General features: G+C 40.2%; 4 protein-coding genes and 1 long non-coding RNA gene across 18 annotated transcripts in view; 2 read left to right on the top strand and 3 right to left on the bottom strand.

Annotated features, from left to right (window-relative positions):
• Nucleotides 1-18,652, top strand: part of LOC126295459 (uncharacterized) — a 1,097,875-nt gene that overhangs the window by 231,827 nt on the left and 847,396 nt on the right. The gene's annotated exons all lie outside the window — the stretch shown is intronic.
• LOC126295452 (zinc finger protein ZFP2-like) overlaps nt 1-18,652 on the bottom strand; it is a 909,451-nt gene that overhangs the window by 361,862 nt on the left and 528,937 nt on the right. The gene's annotated exons all lie outside the window — the stretch shown is intronic.
• Nucleotides 9,395-18,652, top strand: part of LOC126295458 (piggyBac transposable element-derived protein 3-like) — a 354,659-nt gene continuing 345,401 nt past the window's right edge. The window contains exon 1 of the mRNA XM_049987989.1: nt 9,395-10,194. The gene's annotated coding sequence lies outside the window, so the exon portion shown is untranslated. The remainder of the gene's footprint in view (nt 10,195-18,652) is intronic.
• LOC126295457 (zinc finger protein 16-like) overlaps nt 14,101-18,652 on the bottom strand; it is a 356,400-nt gene continuing 351,848 nt past the window's right edge. The window contains exon 2 of the mRNA XM_049987988.1: nt 14,101-16,015. Coding sequence (XP_049843945.1) covers nt 14,590-16,015 — 1,426 coding nt within the window. The 3' untranslated portion in view covers nt 14,101-14,589. The remainder of the gene's footprint in view (nt 16,016-18,652) is intronic.
• Nucleotides 17,987-18,652, bottom strand: part of LOC126295455 (zinc finger protein 708-like) — an 885,643-nt gene continuing 884,977 nt past the window's right edge. The window contains exon 9 of the mRNA XM_049987986.1: nt 17,987-18,076. Within this exon, the coding sequence (XP_049843943.1) occupies nt 18,019-18,076 (58 nt within the window). The 3' untranslated portion in view covers nt 17,987-18,018. The remainder of the gene's footprint in view (nt 18,077-18,652) is intronic.

Below are 18,652 nucleotides of genomic sequence, written 5' to 3'. Positions count from 1 at the left end.
TTCGGCTGTAAAGATTTAAGTAATTCAGAATCCTGAGCATCGATGTGACAGATACAGCAGAAGCATCAAAATCTCTATCAGGGCCAATCAGAAGAGGCGAAAGTGCGTCCACATTACCATCTTTAGCTGTCGGACGATACACAATCTCGTACTGGTATTGAGAAAACAACAAAGCCCATCTTTGCAATTTTTGGGCAGTCCCCACAGGAACCGGTTTCATTCGGATGAAACAAGGGCTGCAATGGCTTGTGATTCGTTACTAAGTAGAATTTTCTGCAATAAATATAGTAGTGGAATTTGGTGACACCATATGCTTTAGCTAAAGCCTCTTTCTCAATTTGTGAATAGTGACACTGAGCTTAGGACAATACTTTTCATGTGAAAGCGACAGGCCTGTCTTTATCACCAATTCTGTGCTAAAGCACTGCACCGGTTCCGTAAGAGGAAGCGACAGCTTGCAATACAGCTAATTTGTCAGGATCAAAGTGAACTAAGCATCGATCACTGAGCAATCCATCTTTAAGTTTTTGAAAAGACACTTGTCACTCTTCTGTCCTAACAAAGGGGACATTCTTACGAGGCAAGCGATGAAATGGAGCTGCGATATGTGCAGTATTTGGTATGAACTGAATATAGTAGTTCATTTCCCCTAAGACTGACTGCAGTTTCATGACATTGCGAGGAACTGGCAAATCTTGTATGGCTAACAAATTCAATTGAAGAGGATGTCCACCTTGACTGTTTATGACATGAGCAACATACTGCAACTTAAGTTTAAACAAGTCACACTTGTACAGTCTACACTTTTATCCTGCATAACACACAATAATAAACACGGAAATTTGCAATATGACTTCTTGTGTATGACCTGCTACAACATTATCGTCCAAATAGTTTGAACAGTTTGGTGCTTGAACGGTCAGCTGTCCCAAATACCATTGGTAAATGGCAGATGCAGAAGCACTGCCAAAAGGCAAACGTAAATATTTAAGTAAGCCCAAATGAGTATTCACTACACACACTTTTTGAGATTCTTCATTGAGCGGTATTGAGAGTTCCGAGAATTCTCTCAGCAAGCTAGTTACACTCTCTTTCGCTTGGAATGCAGAAACAGATAATACGTTGCCCTGAATGTTAAAGCCAAACAAATCAAACGAATCGAGACCAAATATGTTCTCACAATTGTGGGATTGTAGCACCATAAATGTCACTATTCGTGTATTCTACCGATACATGGAAGGCAAAGTACATTTTCCAACAATTGGAAGGCGTCAGGTGCGTGCTCGTTTTAGACAAGTATGGGTAACCTAACATTTCATGTGTGTGACGATTCCACAATGTAACAGAGGTACTTGTATCCAACCGAAATTTCCCATAAATAAGGATATGAACAGAAAGTTTGTTGGATTGGTATCACACTGAAGAAGCTACTCGCTTGCTACTTTTGCTAATGCTTGTTGCAGATTTTGAATATACCACATTAATGACATGTGCCTTGTGACTAGATTTTGTAGTGTGGGCCAAATTCTTATGTTTGTTCCGTTGCAAATATATGGATTGAACATGTCCTTTCTTGCCATAAGCGTAACACTGTGTCTGTCAAGAGGGCAGTCTTGGTGTTTGTGCAGTGAATAACACTGAGGGCATGGCTTAATTCTGTTCATCTGTGTAAGTGCCCGTGTTGCGAACTCCTTACGCAGCATGAAGAGTTTTGCAGTTCTAGTGATGCAATTAAATCTGCTGTCGCTTTAGATGGTAATGTTAGCCAGAAATGGATACAGGTTTTTACAACTTTGAAATCAAATAATGTTAATTTTTGAAAACTTGTGTAAGCTGGTTTGTTTTGTTATGAGTATACCAGGAAGTAATGCTCACACTGAGAGACTGGTGTAAGGAACAGAAGTAACACAAGCTTAATCAAATCTGAACTACAAGTTGCCATGAATTTTCCTTATTCATGTAGTGAATTCTTTGAATTTGCTAAAAATCATGTAAAACTAGTGACTTAGGCAAAATATGTGTAAGTAATTGTGATGTGTAAATAAAGTCTACTTTTACAAACACTGCTTTGTTTTTTGCCGAAATTTTGCCGTGCTATTAATCTCCCTAATTTTTTTGGTCAAGGATATAAGAATCTCCCTTATTTTCGTTTAGAAAAGTTGGTCACCCTACTAGGGACTCAACCTGACAAATTGCTGGCTGCTCAAATTGTTCAGCCGACAGGACATCTGAATCGCACTGATCGAGTATTTGCACTACTTGCTGAATGTTGGATCAGACCATTTCAAAACCTGTTCTCTGAGTTTCACGTCAGTTACATTGTACACGACTGCATCACACAATATAAAGCACAAGAAACACATTTGAATTTGCATTTTCTCGGCATAACCTATAAATCGTTTTTACAATTAAAGAATTGATATCTAGTGCTACCATATTCACTTATCGGACATAATAGTTAGTTAGCGAATCTACAACCTGATCATACGAAAATTCACTCTGAGTGACATTGGGGAACAGTTTTTGGATGAGTCTAAACACTGCACTGCCTTCTGTGGACAATAGATAGGAAAGTTTAACAGAACTTGGTACGTTGTGACCAGTTATGTGGTCTTCAAATTGTTGCAACCACTCGAACCATTCCTCTTCTTGTTCATGAAAGTAGCAAAAAGGAGGTATAGTACTTGGAACTGCTGTAGGTGTTGCTTGAGCTGTGTTAGTGGTTTGGTTCACCATGATATGCTGTATCATGTTTAGCAGAGAAAATATTTGCTGGCTCTGAAACTGTAACATCTGCATTGCATCTAATGCTGGCAGCTGTTGCGTCTGAGCAGAAGGTGGGATAGGTGGGCTGGGCATGTTGGAAAGGACCAATTAAAAAAAAAGGACAAGACAAACAAGAAAAGGAAATACAAAAGCAAAGAAAATTTCTGCAATGGCCACCTGAAAACACTGCTTAGCAAAATCACGACTGTTAAAGCAAGTAAACACTCCTCCAATGGAAAGACAAGAGAGAATTAAGGCATCAGCAAAAGAAAAGAAATTTCCATGGCCATGAGGCACGGTTTTCTTTTTTTAATACTCACTGTCAATTTTTGTGTCTGCCCACTCATCTAATATAGGGTGCTTAGGAAGCTGTAGCTGTTTTGTCAGATCGCCAGACAACAATTTAAGAAAATCGTATTAATGGAGTTTCTACAGTAAGTTCAATTGGCAGTACATAACTCTGCATATTCACAAAGGTGTGTCGCAAGCAAATGGCGGCATGCAAATACTCAATGTCCTCCGGTATATACAATTCCAACGCAACCAAAACAATACAGTTCTTAAGCCACCCCTATAGTGTTTGTATGACAGCTCATCTTCCACTCCGGCTGGGACTAGGAGGCCCAGCGTGTATATTCTCTTCGTATAGAGGCTACTCCTGTCTTGGTGTCGCCCTAGAGAGGGGTTCATCAGCATAATACTGGCTGACGTCGCCTCACAGCCCTCTCTGATCTTCCATTCTTGATCATCATGTCAGCACTTGTGGGTAAACCAGAACAGAAAGATCTGGACAGAGGAATGGCGGAGGAAAAGTTGTGCAGCGTTATGACAGAGGCGGAGCTGGCTAGAATGAAGGACGGGAACGATGGGGGCAAGAAGAGTTGGGCAGTATGATGGACGAATACCTGGTCATAACAGTGGTGGGAGGAAGACCTGGGTAGAATGACAGGAAGGGAGGTGGGCAGAATAGTGGGGGGAGGAAGATCTGAGCAGTACAGTGCGGGGAGTAAGATCTGAGCAGTATAGTGGGGGAGGAAGATCTGAGCAGAATAGTGGGGGGAGGAAAATCTGAGCAGAATAGTGGGAGGAGGAAGAGCTGAGCAGAATAGTGGGAGGAGGAAGAGCTGAGCAGAATAGTGGGAGGAGGAAGAGCTGAACAGAATAGTGGTGGAGGAAGAGCTGGTGAAAATGGTGGGAGGAGGAGCAAAAGTGTACAGCAATGGAAGAGGGAAGGTGATCAGGGGTTGGGAGGAGGCACAAGTGGATTTAGTAATGGGGGAACAGATGATGATGATGATGATGATGATGATGAGTTAGGTTGAGGGGGCGCTCGACATCTTGCTCTACAGTGCCCTGACGAAAAGTGAACATAAAACCTCATGGGTAATAACAAAGGCTGTCCTCACATGCAGAGCAGTTTATAATGTACTAAACTCTGCCGTTCTTCCCCACCACTTTAGGAATGAGGCCTGTTAGTTCACAAAATATCACCACTCTGTCAACACTGGTATTGGTATCTGTGAGGACGGTGGGCAGATCTCCAGCGAGACCAAGAACTACCCTAATATCAGTATCCAAGACACATGTAGCCACAATGTGCTGAACTGAAAGTGGCACACCACAAACTTCACAGAAAGGTGGATCCTCCCCCTGGAGGAGGAAGCCATGTGTGAAATGGCTATGCCCGATGCACAGTCTGGTAATCAAAACATCCTTCCAGCAGAGAGGCTGACAAGAAATCCGCAAAGCTTTTGTGGTCAGATTGAGCAAACACAGTTAGTTGTTCGACACTGCAACGCATGATGCATCTGTAAGAAAATGTGATAATGGCGTACAATGGGATGGGACATTGATGGACAACACCATCCCAACATGCTTCCTTGGTAGCTTTATCAGCCATGTCGTAACCCTGCATCCCAATGTGGCCATGTTCGGAGCAAAATATTACCTCCTTGCCACGGCATTGGAGCCACTGTAAGCAGTCATGGGTGAGCTGAATGAGTGGGTCTACTGGATACATTTGGCGAAGCGTTTGCAGTGCACTAAGAGAGTCTGAACAGACAAGAAAACTCGTACAGTGATGTCTGTGAACCCTCTCCAGTGCCATTAGAATGCCATATAACTCTGCATCGTAATTTGTAAATTGTTCTGGGAGATGTACTTTAAAGCCCCTATCAGGGAAAACCACAGAACAACCAAGAGCATTTCCCTGCTGGGATCCATCTGTATAAATAAACTAAGGGTACATATTTAAAATAGATGAAAACATAGTTGTAAAAACCGTATCTGGAGTACAATTTTTCGGGTACTGCATCTATCTTAAAACCACTTTGGGCCTCCGAAGACACCAAGGCGCCAGTGTCTTCCATCCCTGGGTGTGTATTTTCATGCCTGAGAGATCCAGATCCTTGAGGCAGTCCGTAGCATGTATATCAAATGGCTGGGTAGCTTGGGCCCGATTCCTGAACAGTCGTTCGAAAGTGGGTTGTACCACTGTACAAAATGCCAATGACCTAGGTGACGCCGAGATTTCCAGTGCCTGTCGAGCCAAAAGGATATGTCGCCAAATCCAGAGTGGTGGTTCACCAGCGTCTGCACACAGACTCTGAACTGGGCTAGTCTTAAAGGCTCCGGATGATATCCAAATGCCTACATGGTGGACAGCATCTAACATCCAGAGGTAGGAAGGATGGGCCAATCCGTAGACAACGCAGCCATAGTCTAAGCGTGATCGAACAAATGCCCTATAAAACTGTAGGAGGCGGGACGTGACAGCTCCCCGTGTTATTCCGCCATAGCATTTCAAAATGTTTAACAACAGGAAGTCCTTTGTTCTTAGGTCTTTCAGGTGTCAAATATTAAACCCAAAAAGTGCACTGTGTCTTGAAAAAGTAAATACGGTCCCTTATAGTAAGCTCTGGTTGGATAAAACTCTGACGAGCACAATTAAAATTGACATACACAGTCTTCTCAGGTGCCAACTGGAAACCAGTTGTCTGGGCCCAGGTTTCCAGCCTCCTAATGGTCTGTTGTAGCTGCCTCGTCATTGCTGTAAGATCAGAGGAAGAGTAGAAGATTGGAAAGCCATCCACAAACAAAGACCTGACTGCAGAGGAAATGCCATTGATAGCGATGGCAAACAATGTGACACTGCCCTGGGGCATACCATTCTCCTGAACATAGCAATCAGACATGGCATCGCCAATGCGATAACGAAAACGCCTGTCCTCAAGGGAGGATTGGATCAGAAGTGGCAGGCGTCCACGTGGTTCCCATTCATGAAGTCGGCGAAGGATGTACCTCCAAGTAGTGTCACATGCTTTTTGAAGGTCAAAAAACACACAAACTAAATGGTTTCGGTGTATGGAGGACTCCTGTATTGCCGTCTCCAGCAGAATTAAGTTGTCAAGAATGGAACAGTAGCGCCTGAAACCACATTGGGAGTGGCACAGGTAGCCTCGAGACTCAGGCTACCAGACGAGTCGGCGGTTGACCATACGTTCAGGAGTCTTACCCATACAACTAGTAAGAGTGACACTCCAATAACTGTTAGGGGTGCTACAGCCCTTACCTGGTTTACAGAATGGAATTAAGATTGCCTCCTTCCAAGTCGTGGGGTACAGTCCATCTGACTGAAACAAGAGAGGAGTTGACCTTTCGCTTCAGGGCACAGATGACAAAGCATGGTATAATGGTTCTCATCAGGTCCTGGAGCGGTGTCTCTGGTTGCAGCTAAAGCTGATTCCAGTTCCCACATGGAGAATGGGAGGTTGTAGGCTTCCTAACTGCGCGAAAAAAAATTGAGCTTCCTCATCTCTGCAGTCTGACGGAGTACCTGAACAGCAGGAGTTTGTCTGGATGACTTAGTAAAGCAGTGTTCGGCTAAAACATGAGCCATCTCTTCTGGCGTGTCCACCAAGACCCCATTATTTGACAACGCCATAAGGGGATGGGGACTACCCTTGTGTGAAATCCATCTTATTGATTCCCAAATGTGCGCAGCAGAAGTGGACCAATTAATGGAAGTTATGAATTACCTCCAGGAAGCCCTCTTCCATTCTTTGATCACTTGGCTTGCATGTGCTCTTGCAGACCTGAAGACATGAAGATTGTCTGTAGTTGGACACCATTTGAGGTTCCAAAGAGCTGTCCATCTGGCCCTGATTGCCAATCTACAGTCGACATTCCACCAAGGAACAGTCCTTTGTCAGAGGTGGTTACTAGACCTGGGGATGGACTCTGCAGCAGCCCTTTGGATCTCATGAGTGATATGGGCCACTGCCTCTTGTTCACAAACCTTTCATTCAAAAATAGCCTGTCGACCCTACTGTAACCAATTTGCCCTTTGTATCATCCACCTGTGTGGCCTCCTGCTGGCGACTGTTCTAGGCGTCAGACGAATTCACACTGGGAAGTGGTCACTAGAATGTAAATCTGGAGACTTTTCCCAGTGAATTGAATCTGCAATAGCTGAGGAACAAAATCAACGATCAATAGTTGAAAAAGACCCTGTAGCTGTGGAAAAGTGAGTCATCTGACCCACACTCAAAAGGCAGATATCCTCAGAATGGATGAGTCACTCGATCAGCCGACCCCTGGAACAAGTAGTATCCGAGCCCCACAGCCCGTTGTGGGCATTGAAGTCACCCACAAGAAGGAATGGGCGCGGAAGTGCCTGGAAGAGTTCTGTCAGTGCATCCGCACCCAAAGGGGGGGGGGGGCTGGTACAAAGAACACACTGTGATAGTAAACGGTGAGAGAACTTTCACAGCAATTGCTTGGATGGTCGTCGTAAGAGGGACAGGAGAGGAGTGGTATCTGTCATCAAGAAAAATAGCCACTACACCTTTAGCCCTGTCTGCATATGTGGTAGCCCCACAATGTTGGTGTCTCGGTGAGTTTAAGATGCATTTCTTATAAGCAGATGCAGAAATGTTTATCCGGGGCCCGCGGCTGCAATTCTTCCAAATGCAAGTGATATCCATTCAAATTCCACTGCAACACAAAAGTCCCTATGGAAGCCACTGGTTAGCAATAGCGGTTCTTTCCTTTCTCCCTTGGAGGCAGTGATTTCCCAGGTAGGTCAGGGGAAACGTTAGCCGGTTCTGCATTCTCTAGTTACTTCGATTTGAGGTCAATATCTTCAAGAGCACAGTCGCCGTCAGATAGGAAGAGCACTCATCGATCCAAAGGCTTACCTACCGCTTTATTGGACTTAGAACTACTTTGAGAAGAACGTTTTTCTTTAGTGACAGGGGGAGGAGACTGCCTGGGTGGCTTGGATGGCATAGGTGACTTATGAAGTTGGGGAGTGGTATATGGCTTAGATGGTAAGTCTACTGCTGACGACTTCTGAGCTACATCAGTTGCAAGTGGAGCATTTACCCCCACAGGTACAGTAACAAGTGAATGTGCTCGTACTTGAATCTGTGGTCTGGGTTTGTATGAAGGCATTACACTTAGCTATTAGTGCTTTAAGGGCTGATGCAAAAGAAACTGCAAAAACCGGTGGTTACATGGCTTTGAAAGCCTTTTCAGCTTCACCATAGGGTACGCGTCTCTGTACTTTTAACTCTTGAATTTTCTTTTCCTCATTTTAAACTCCACAGTTTATGATCCACACTGAGTGAACCCCATTATGGATGAAGTGTACAAGAAGTCCCTGACTCGTGAGGAAGGCCTCCACAATTCCCATTACATCCCAAAGTGGTATGGCCAAATCTTTGACATTTATAGCATAGCATGATGTTAGGAACAAATGGGCGAACCTTAAGGCAGATATAACTGACAAGGATATGTTCCAGTAATTAGGGAATAATAAGTGTTAGAATATACATTGCCAATTTTTCCAGTTTTCCATTGACTCTCCTCATATAATTCTGCACCACTGCGATGCTCACATTCTTCCACACAACTCTGTGGGGTCCATCTCCATTGTGTCAGAGCAGGTAACCACGCCCTTAGTATACTTATATACCCACATAGTTTATATACCCATATTGGGAGCATGCTACTATGTTCTATATATGTTGCAGCAATGCCCTCAAATGCGCACTTTTCGCCCTCTATACCTAGAGTGCTACCGACTAGTTTCCTCGGACCACCTTGCCATTTATATTTTCTACCCCATATCTGGCTGCTATGTTGTGTTTCAGTGATATGTCTTCCTGTGATCTCATTTTGCTGATTTCGACTTTGCTTTATGTCTTACTGCTTATCAGGATTAGCCTCACAGCATTTTTTATTGTCAACTATTCTTCTACGGGACAGATCGTTGAGATACTAAGACTGACACGAAGGGTGTATTATTCCATGTCATTGCATGCAGTAACTCTTCCACTTACTCTGAAGGAAACCGTCTGAAGCTGTCTCCATAAGCAGGTGTAATAATAGTGTCTAATATTTCAACAAAATGATATAACAGATGGTTCTCTGAATCCGAAATATCTGAAAGAGACAGCAAAAAGCATAAAGTGAAATCAAATTTACTGAAAAATTTGATTGGAAAGAAAACAATTTTTGTCAACTTTAGCACACAGTTAACGATATTTCTTGGGACATAAATGTCACAAAGGACTCACTATTTATGTTATTTTTGACAGAAGATATTTCACTGACAAATACAAAGGCTTTTGAAATGCCTTGATGTTTATTCCACATTTACAGTAAAGAATAGGGCCAAAATCGTATCAGATTGACAAAAAATGTAATGTTCAGTTAATTATGATATTTAAGTATGCATCTATAACCAAAAACATATACAAGTAATTTCCATTTCCCTTAAACTTTTTATGTCATAATTACACACAAAATTGACATTTCTATACATTCCCATTAACCGTTTAGGCCCTTTGTAGCTGTCTATGGATGAAATGCTCCTTTCTACCAACAATTCAGTACGAACGTTTCTAATTATGTATGTTTGATCTCAAAAGCTACAGTAAAGACAGAGAGTATTATTAACTATATGACCGAAGCAGGTCATCCATTTCCAACACAGCAGAAGTTATTGGAAATTTAACCCTTTCAGACCTGGTGGTCACAATTTTGTACATGAAGTTTGTTCACTAATATTTCGCTGACAAATGTCAGGTGCATCAAAACTCACTGTACACCTTTGTGTAGGTTTATTTTAGCCATGCTCCAGCAGTTGCTGCTCTCTTGTGAGCAGTCAGTGAACTACATGTTAAAATATACTCTCTGGTGTTGTCTCTCGGTGGGAAGCCATTACTCGTTGACTTTATTGCTGTAATAGTCACATTGTCGGTTTTGTTAATGAATTTTTTGTGTGGTTTCCTTATTTTGGAAACATTAGACTTTCTTTCAGTGGAATTTTCAGCAATTTCATTCAGTTCATATTTGTGTTATGTATCAGGCAAATTTAATGTACACATTTGTGTACAACAGGTCCTTAATGGTGTAAAATAGGTAACATAACCTAAAATTTGGCTAGATGTATTTGCCTGGCGATGGTAGTTACGTGTGGTATTTTTTTTTCAGAAATTTCAGTACCAGCAGCAAGGAGGAGAATAACTGACCAGTACACGTGATTTTATTTTATATTTCTGGCTTTTGACTTACAGACATGGATAAGGAATGTCTTTCTGTGGAGAAAGATTGGGACTTGACTATGGACATAATTGAAAATGGTGACAGTTTGGGTGGAGATGAGGGTAGCAGTGTAGCACTTATTGTAAGGCAAGCTCCCCAAATAGTGAAACATGTTAGAGCAAATAAAGTGGGCGTGAATGATGTGTGTAGAAACACCATATCTGAAGATGAAGATGACGTAGATGTGGTAGATGCTGAAATGAACTTTTTATGCAATGAAAACAATCCAGAATTAAATAACCTGGGTGACAACATAATGATGACACCTGAAGAATCCATAAAACGGAAGCACAAGCCTCTAAGTACCATGGCAGAAACATACAAACCTCCAAATTTTGAAGTATCTGTCTTGTGTTCTCCAATACAATACTTCATAAGATATAGACCGGATGATTTGTTCACTAGCATGACAGCACATACTAATATTTATGCATTACAACAAGGCAAATCCTCATTCAAGCACACAACAACTCAAGAACTAGAAGTGCTGATTGGCGGTTTGAAATTTCCCAGATTACGAATGTATTGGGATACAAGCCTGAAGGTAAATGTGTCTTGGGAAAACATTTCATGAGACACATTTTTAGAATTCCGAACAAATTTAAACTTGGTGAAAAATCTGGAGAAACCACCTGAAAAAAAAGATAAATTTTACAAAGTCAGGCCAGTTTACACAGCCATTCGAAAACGCTGCAGTGAACTTCCTATAGAAGTGAATTTTTTTGTGGACGAAGGAATTATTCCTTTCACTGGGAAGTTTTCTGCAAAGCAGTATGTCAAGGGGAAACCAAGTCCATGGGGAATCAAAGTCTCCATGTTGTGTGTAAAGAGTGGAATAGTGCACGATTTCCTTTTGTGTCAAGGTGCTACAACTGAACTAAATACCACATGTTGTAAAAAATTTGGATTAGGTCCTGCTGTTGTTTTAGGATTTTCTGTTCCACTCTCAAAAGGTAAAGGTCATAAATTATACTTTGACAACTTCTTTTCATCTTATCATCTGTTTCAAGTTCTGAAATCTCAAGGCATCAATGCAGAAGGTACTGTACGTCAAAACATATTTGGAAAGAACTTGCCTATTTCAGATGAAAAAACAGTAATGAAACAAACTAGAGGTTACTGTGAAGAAATCAGTAGTGCTGATGACAATACCATGTGTAAATGGTTAGACAATAAGCCAGTTGTATTGTGTACTAACTTTGATGGTAAAGGCTCAGTGGATGAAGTCGAGCATTGGAACAAAAAGCACCATAAAGATGTGAAAGTAGAAAGACCTGAAATAGTGAGAAGATATAATCATGCAATGGGTGGTGTGGATCTATTTGATCAATTGATGAGCTACTACAGAGTTTTCATCAGATCTCGAAAATGGCCTTTGTGAATGATTTTTCATGCTCTTGACTCTGCCATCATGCAAAGTTGGTTGGAATACGGATGAGATGCAGACAACCTGTGTATCCCAAAGAAGCAGCAAATGGACCTACTTTCATTTCATATCAGGGTAGCAGATGGATTGACACTGTGCCAAAAGAAAGTGACTGGAAAGAAGAGAGGGCGTCCATATGATGGACTGGCTTCAGACATGAGAGTCATACCAAGAAAAAGAGAATTACGGCCAGCTACAGAGATACAGTTTGATTCCATTGACCATTTGCCTTTGCATGGTGTAGGAGCTCCAAGTCGCTGCAAATTTCCAAAATGTACAGGGCACTCAAGAATTCAGTGCAGAAAATGTAAAGCACATTTGTGTCTCCAAAAGGACTGAAATTTTTTTTGCAGTTTCATACTAAACCTTAAAATCAGGTGTTGATCATTGTTGTTTAAACAAGAATGTAGTATGGAATTATTTTTGTTATTTCCTCTGTTTTTAAAGTGAAATAAAGAGTGGCATAATTGAACTCTACTGTTAACCACCTTAATGTATGATATGAAGCTTGAGACCTGATGCACACATTCGTGTACATTAAATATCCAGAAAAGTAGATCTGATACGAAATTTTTATCTTAGGAAAACGTTATCAGGAGACTCACCAGAATGTAAAAATGATGTCAGATTTTTTTTTACAAGTAAATAAAAAATCAGGTCTGAAAGGGTTAAGAAATGCATCACCAATTTTCAATAATGAATGAGAGCTGTTCTGTAGCTGTTCTGTAGCCATTCTACTTAACTTTTTACACATATTATATGTGTTAAATATCAAATTTACAGGACATGTATTACATATTATATACTTACTTAAATATTAGATGGGCAACCTCTCACCTTCCAGCAATTAAGTTCTCACTCTAGTAGAAAATCATTCCTGAAGCTACACTATTTCTGACACCATATGAATATAATTAAAATGATTTTAAAGAGGTTCAGAACAAACTTCAATATATGAGAACACGAAAGAAATGATCAGCATACTACATTTCCCTATGAAGTAGCACAATTCTTTTGGCAACAAAAACACAATAAACAAAATCTGTCATTGACGGCTTTCATGCCTCACACAAAATGAGACAGTATAATTGGTGTATGAACAGAATGCAACAGACTATATAGGAGAAGGACGCATGAAGTACAGTGCGTATTGTCAACTTATAATTATGTAGGAACACTGAATTCATGATGTGTGTAGAATATGACATGTAATTATCAAAATAGTTTATTAAAATCAAATAACAAGCTGTTGACAGAAAAGTCACCTTTAAATCACTAGATCTGTAATGACATAATTTTTAGCAATCCTGATAATCAAGAACTAGATTCCATTCACCTGCTATAATGATACTCTTGGTGCTAACAAATTTTATGATGTAACCAGGCTTCACAGATAGCACTTCAGAAATACTCAGTACATTGCACCATGATACTTCAGTATCCGTTTGCCGAGGAAGCCCAGATGCACATTACTTAATGCAGATACACACATTAGTTGACAACGTATGTCTCCAGAAGGGAAATGGCTAAGTATTAACAATCAATGAGGACAATTGTCTGACAAGCAGGAAAAAACTCATTTCTGTTTCCTTTACCACATAAGAAATCAAAACGGGTTGCAATACATAGGCAGCAGAAGACACCATTTTACAGCTAGCAACTGACAGATTTAGTACTTTATCCTATATTTACAAAACATACCACTCTTTTAGAAACAATAAAGAACTATCTTTAATGTAACTGTCAATTATTTCAACAGAAACGTATCCCACAGCTAGTTGGTTGCAAAGGCGTGTCATAGAAAAGCACCACAATTGAGTAATATGAGGTGGAATCAGATTCTTCAGATAATACTAACAATCAAGCCTAATTATACATGTATAAATAAAGGAACTTACACAAGCAACCTTCAGACACAAATGGTGATACAATGAACAATATTATATAAGTATTAACTAATAAAAGTTTAAAATGTCTCAAACATACTTCAATAATGAAGCTTCAAAAGGAAGTTGCTTCAAACTATCTGTGGCATATGAAATTTAAATAATGTATTGATATATGCATTAACATGTAATTCAATAATGTGTCCAAAAGTGCACTGATTATTACAACAGGAGAAAATACATATTTATTATACTATGACCATATGTACAATGCTGAAGTTGCTGTTTAGACTGTTCTACTGATATTTTACAGAACTACCTTAAATGAGGATAAATTATAATTACCAATATCAGCAAAACTACACTGGTTAAATACAAGGGGTACATACATTAAACATAATTCTCAATCCTTCAAGAGACAAATTAACACAAGTAGAACAAACACTTCAGACACACACACACACACACACACACACACACACACACACACACACACACACACACACACACACACACACATGGCTGGTTCCAATGGGCAACTTTTAGCCAGTTTACACACACAACAACTATCTCTCGAAATACAACCTTTAAAAAGTTGGTCTGCATTTCCACATGGCACATTTTCCACAAAAACCTGTAAAAATTTTTCCACTATGCACACCTGACAATGATCAAAGCTATGATACTTTTAAAATGGGCTCTCCACAATGCACTGATATAGTATCATAATAATATCTAAAACAATTCCCTCTGTGCAATTACTGTTGTCTGTCTTTAGCACATTGCTTAAAAAATCTAGTTCAGTTTTTGCAGCTGATCAGTGACATATTTTTGTGAGATCTGTCTTCTATGTTAACATACCTACCCAGCTTATCGAGATTTCTTTAAAATATCCCACAGTTATAAAATTTTTGTACTCTGGCGAAAGTGATTTGACCTATGCGCATTCAGACTAACAGACTGAGTAAAGGCTCTGCCACAAATGTCACATTTGTAAGGTCTCTCGCCAGTATGCATTAAGTGGTGTTTCTTCAGACAACTAGACTCGGTAAATGATTTGCCACAAACAACACATTTGTACGGTCTCTCACCAGTATGTATGAAAATATGCTTCCTCAGATTACCAGCGTCCGTAAATGATTTTCCACATACATTACATACGTGTGGTTTCACACCAGTATGTCTTAATTTGTGCACCCTGAGACCACGACTATTAGTAAATAATTTCCCACAGATATCGCATTTGTCTCTCTCCTCGCCATTGTGTATTAATGTATGCACCTTTAGTTTCCAAGAGTTTATGAACGATTCACCACAAACATTACATTTGTGTGATGCCTCAGCAGTATGTTGTATTAAATGGGCCTTAAGAGTAAATGACCTTGAAAACGATTTGCCACAAAAGTCACATTTGTACGGTTTCTCCCCAGTATGTTTTAATAAATGATACTTGAGAGTTTCGGCTACAATATATGATTTCCCGCAAAGATGGCATATGTGGGGTCTGTCGCCAGTATGTATTAACATATGCCTCTTCAGGCTACCACATGCCGTAAAGGATTTCCCACAGACCTCACAGTTGTATGGTCTCCCACTGATATGTATTAGGGAGTGTGTCTTGAGATGACTACGCAGAATAAATGATTTCTCACAAACGTTACATTTGTGCGCTCTCTCGCCAGTATGTGACAGAGAATGCTGCTTGAGATGAGAATGGCGAATAAAAGCAACCCCACAAACTTTGCATTTATGTGGTCTCTTGTCAGTATGATTGTAAGTATGTTTCTTAAGACTGCGCAAAGCATCAAACGATTTTCCACAAACGTCACATACATGTGGTCTCTCAGCATTGTTTGTTACTGAAGGACTTGACTGACTATAGGATGGCCCAAAAATATCAGATCTGTTTGGTTTGATATTAGAGACTGTGCTATGTTGTTCACTTTCTCGTTGGCTAGTCCTTTTTTCCACCATTGAATGCCTACTCAAGCTATCATGGGTATGAAATACTTCACCACATGTGGTACAGATATGTACAGGTGGCTGTACACCATCAATATGTGTAAACACATGCATTATTAGACTGTACTTTGACAAAAAGGTTTGCTTGCATGAACTACACATGAATTCATATTCCTTGAAGCTGTTATTACTTCTAGCACATAGGGCATTATCCTGCTTAAAGAGACACACTTGATTTAGAGATCCACTACCAACAACATGTGTCGATTTCTCTGCATCAATATCCAGCTCCACACAAGTCACTCCCTGCAGATATGTTTCTTCACATCCAGTGTTACCACACTCATTAGCGATTTTAGTCAACCTGAAGCATGAACAGAAAGGCAGTAAATATCTCATTCTCTACATACACAAACATTACTTCAACAGTCTACAAATTCTTATTTCCAATGGAGAAATAGTTTCAAGTATACAAATAACAACATTCCTGCTAATTCACTGCTTATGAGATGAAACAGTTTCACAAGTGGCAAGATAAACTAGAACTAGCTTGAACCTTGTGTGGTTCCAAATTGAGTTTACAGTGGTATTGGTAATAATATTACAACAAACATTTATAATAACACCAGCAGTACACTGAGTTCAACAGTCCGAGGAGCCTGTGTTTCAGAAGAGGTGATTATATGGGAAAATTTCATTTTCTCCACTCATATATTGCATGTTTTCCAAGCTAACTGCAGTTACATTTTTGGCTCAAAATAAGAAAGTCAATTTATAAAGATTGACACCAAAGTAAAGCTTGTATTCGATTTCACATTAACTTTCTCCATTCATTCTATAGTTATGTTTATATGTCATGCAGTAATTTGTTGCACTGAGTGCACACTATACATCCTGTATTTGTTGCTTTATGTAACACACTATGGCAGTAAATGCATGTGTAGAGTACATGCGAGTTGCGAGTTTACCTTTTTCGTATTGTTCTTTGGTCATTACTCATTGATTTACAGTGGTGCTTAACTGTCATGTTACAGCCGCATGTGTGTGTCTTTCTGACTGGGTCAATAACTGATGCTACTATGTCATTCGATTGACTGTAGGTACCTTGGCTTTCTCGGCTGCATTAAATGAGAAACTGTGAATTGTGGAATTTCGTAATAATGATTTTACAGCTTAAATATTAGGTAAACATTTTGAGAAGTAATCTGTTGAATACGATGTAGCAGCCACAAACACTGACAGCAGGACAGTCCAGTGGAATGGAAGGACCTTCAAAAGTCTTCCTGCATGAAATCACATGCCTGTTAGGATTATGAAGATAATGACTGGAAGTTGGAAAGCTAGATCAGCTAAAAAAAGATTAACATGAGCCATAATCAAAGCACTGAGTGAAGTGCAGCAGAATTTTAAAAAAATCCAAACTTGAGAACAGTGCAAGCCTCTTCTTGAGCTACTGGGATCTAGTCACAAGGCTATTGGATTTGTGGTAAAGATACAGATGACTCGCTGGTCACAGATTGAGGTGGTTGCAGAACACAGATGGGAACGAAATGTAATGAAGCTTTAGCCCTGATGCAGAGCTGGTGCTTACAGAACAAGCTGCAAGTCATAGTAAATTAAACAACTTACATAGTGCTAAAAGGTAAATCATCTGCAACATGCTATTTGTTTTTCACACTAAACAATCTTCAATTAATAGACATCCCTCACATTGCTAACTCGGTCTTTATCTTGATAATGATCTCATTTTTAAAGGCTATGTATAAACTATGCCCAAACAAACCACAAAATTAATTTACAAGATTGCAAATATCACCAAAGGTCAATACAGAATAACACTTGACACAGTACAGTAACATGCTGCTGACTGACTGCTGTAGCTGGGGCCCGACTGGGCATAAGAAATTATACAGGGAGAGCCATTCACAATACTACATTGGATAAATACTAATAATCCTGTAAATACACTTCCTACAATTGCAATTTTGGAGGAGCCACTTACTGCTAACAGAGAGAAAATGTAAAGAAAATGCAGGGGGTAACTAGAGATTTACTGGACAATATAGGTGCTGAACAGAGGTAGGCAGACAAGGAAAGCCAGTGTATGTGGACACATATGGCACTGGTTACAAGGTGTGTTCACTAATGCCAAATGTTAAAGAGTGAAGTAGACTGAATGACTTACTTACAGCAACTGGTTTTGCGAAACGTAGGCATTGACCCTAACCATCATATCGATGCATATTCAAGTGCAAAGAAAACAACTTTGTATGGTCAGACTGGAATCATGGTACATCATTCTTCATCACAGTGATCCAGATGACTATTCCGAACGATACAGGTGAGGGGTCCAAGCAATGTCCACTTTTAAAATGCTCTGATCCAGAAAAGCAAGTGAAATTTTGCAGCATGTTTAAAGAATTCACTGTAAAAAAAAAAGAACAGGAAGTATACATAACTGAATCAGGTGCAACCCGATAATGCAAAGAAAATAACATGCTAAAGTACATGGAAATTCCCTGTATCTCGTCTTATAATCTTCTGCCACATACTGCCACTCTGATGATTTTCACATGTCTGTGTTCTGACACTGACTGGCTTCGCTCAACTTTGTGGAGCTGGCTCTTCAACCACTATCACTGGTTCCAACTGGGCACAGGGACCAGAGGCCACTTGCTGAGTTCATGGTCCGAACCGAAGAGGGTGCCACACTTCTCCATCACTTTTCCCGTGCTTCTTCTTCTTGCACATTCACTTCATACTTCATTGAATCTTGGATCCCATTTCCAGAATTTCTGCATGCTGTAAAGCTACAACACAAGAGAGGGCACTGGCCACCTTTCTTATGGGTGCAACTGCAACTGTCATGGCTGCCAGCACACTGATTAAATATCACCTGATTTTAACACAATTGTGTCATGTGATCTATTCATTGACATTTAGTGCTGAATGCAGCTGTGAGAGGTTCCACCTTAAAAGTCAAAGCATATTAGCATATCCA

This window comes from Schistocerca gregaria, chromosome 11, assembly GCF_023897955.1.
Source record: "Schistocerca gregaria isolate iqSchGreg1 chromosome 11, iqSchGreg1.2, whole genome shotgun sequence".
NCBI classification, from domain to species: Eukaryota; Metazoa; Arthropoda; class Insecta; order Orthoptera; family Acrididae; genus Schistocerca; species Schistocerca gregaria.
The sequence above is the reverse complement of the archived record's forward strand: the minus strand, read 5'-3'. Positions and strand labels throughout refer to the sequence as shown.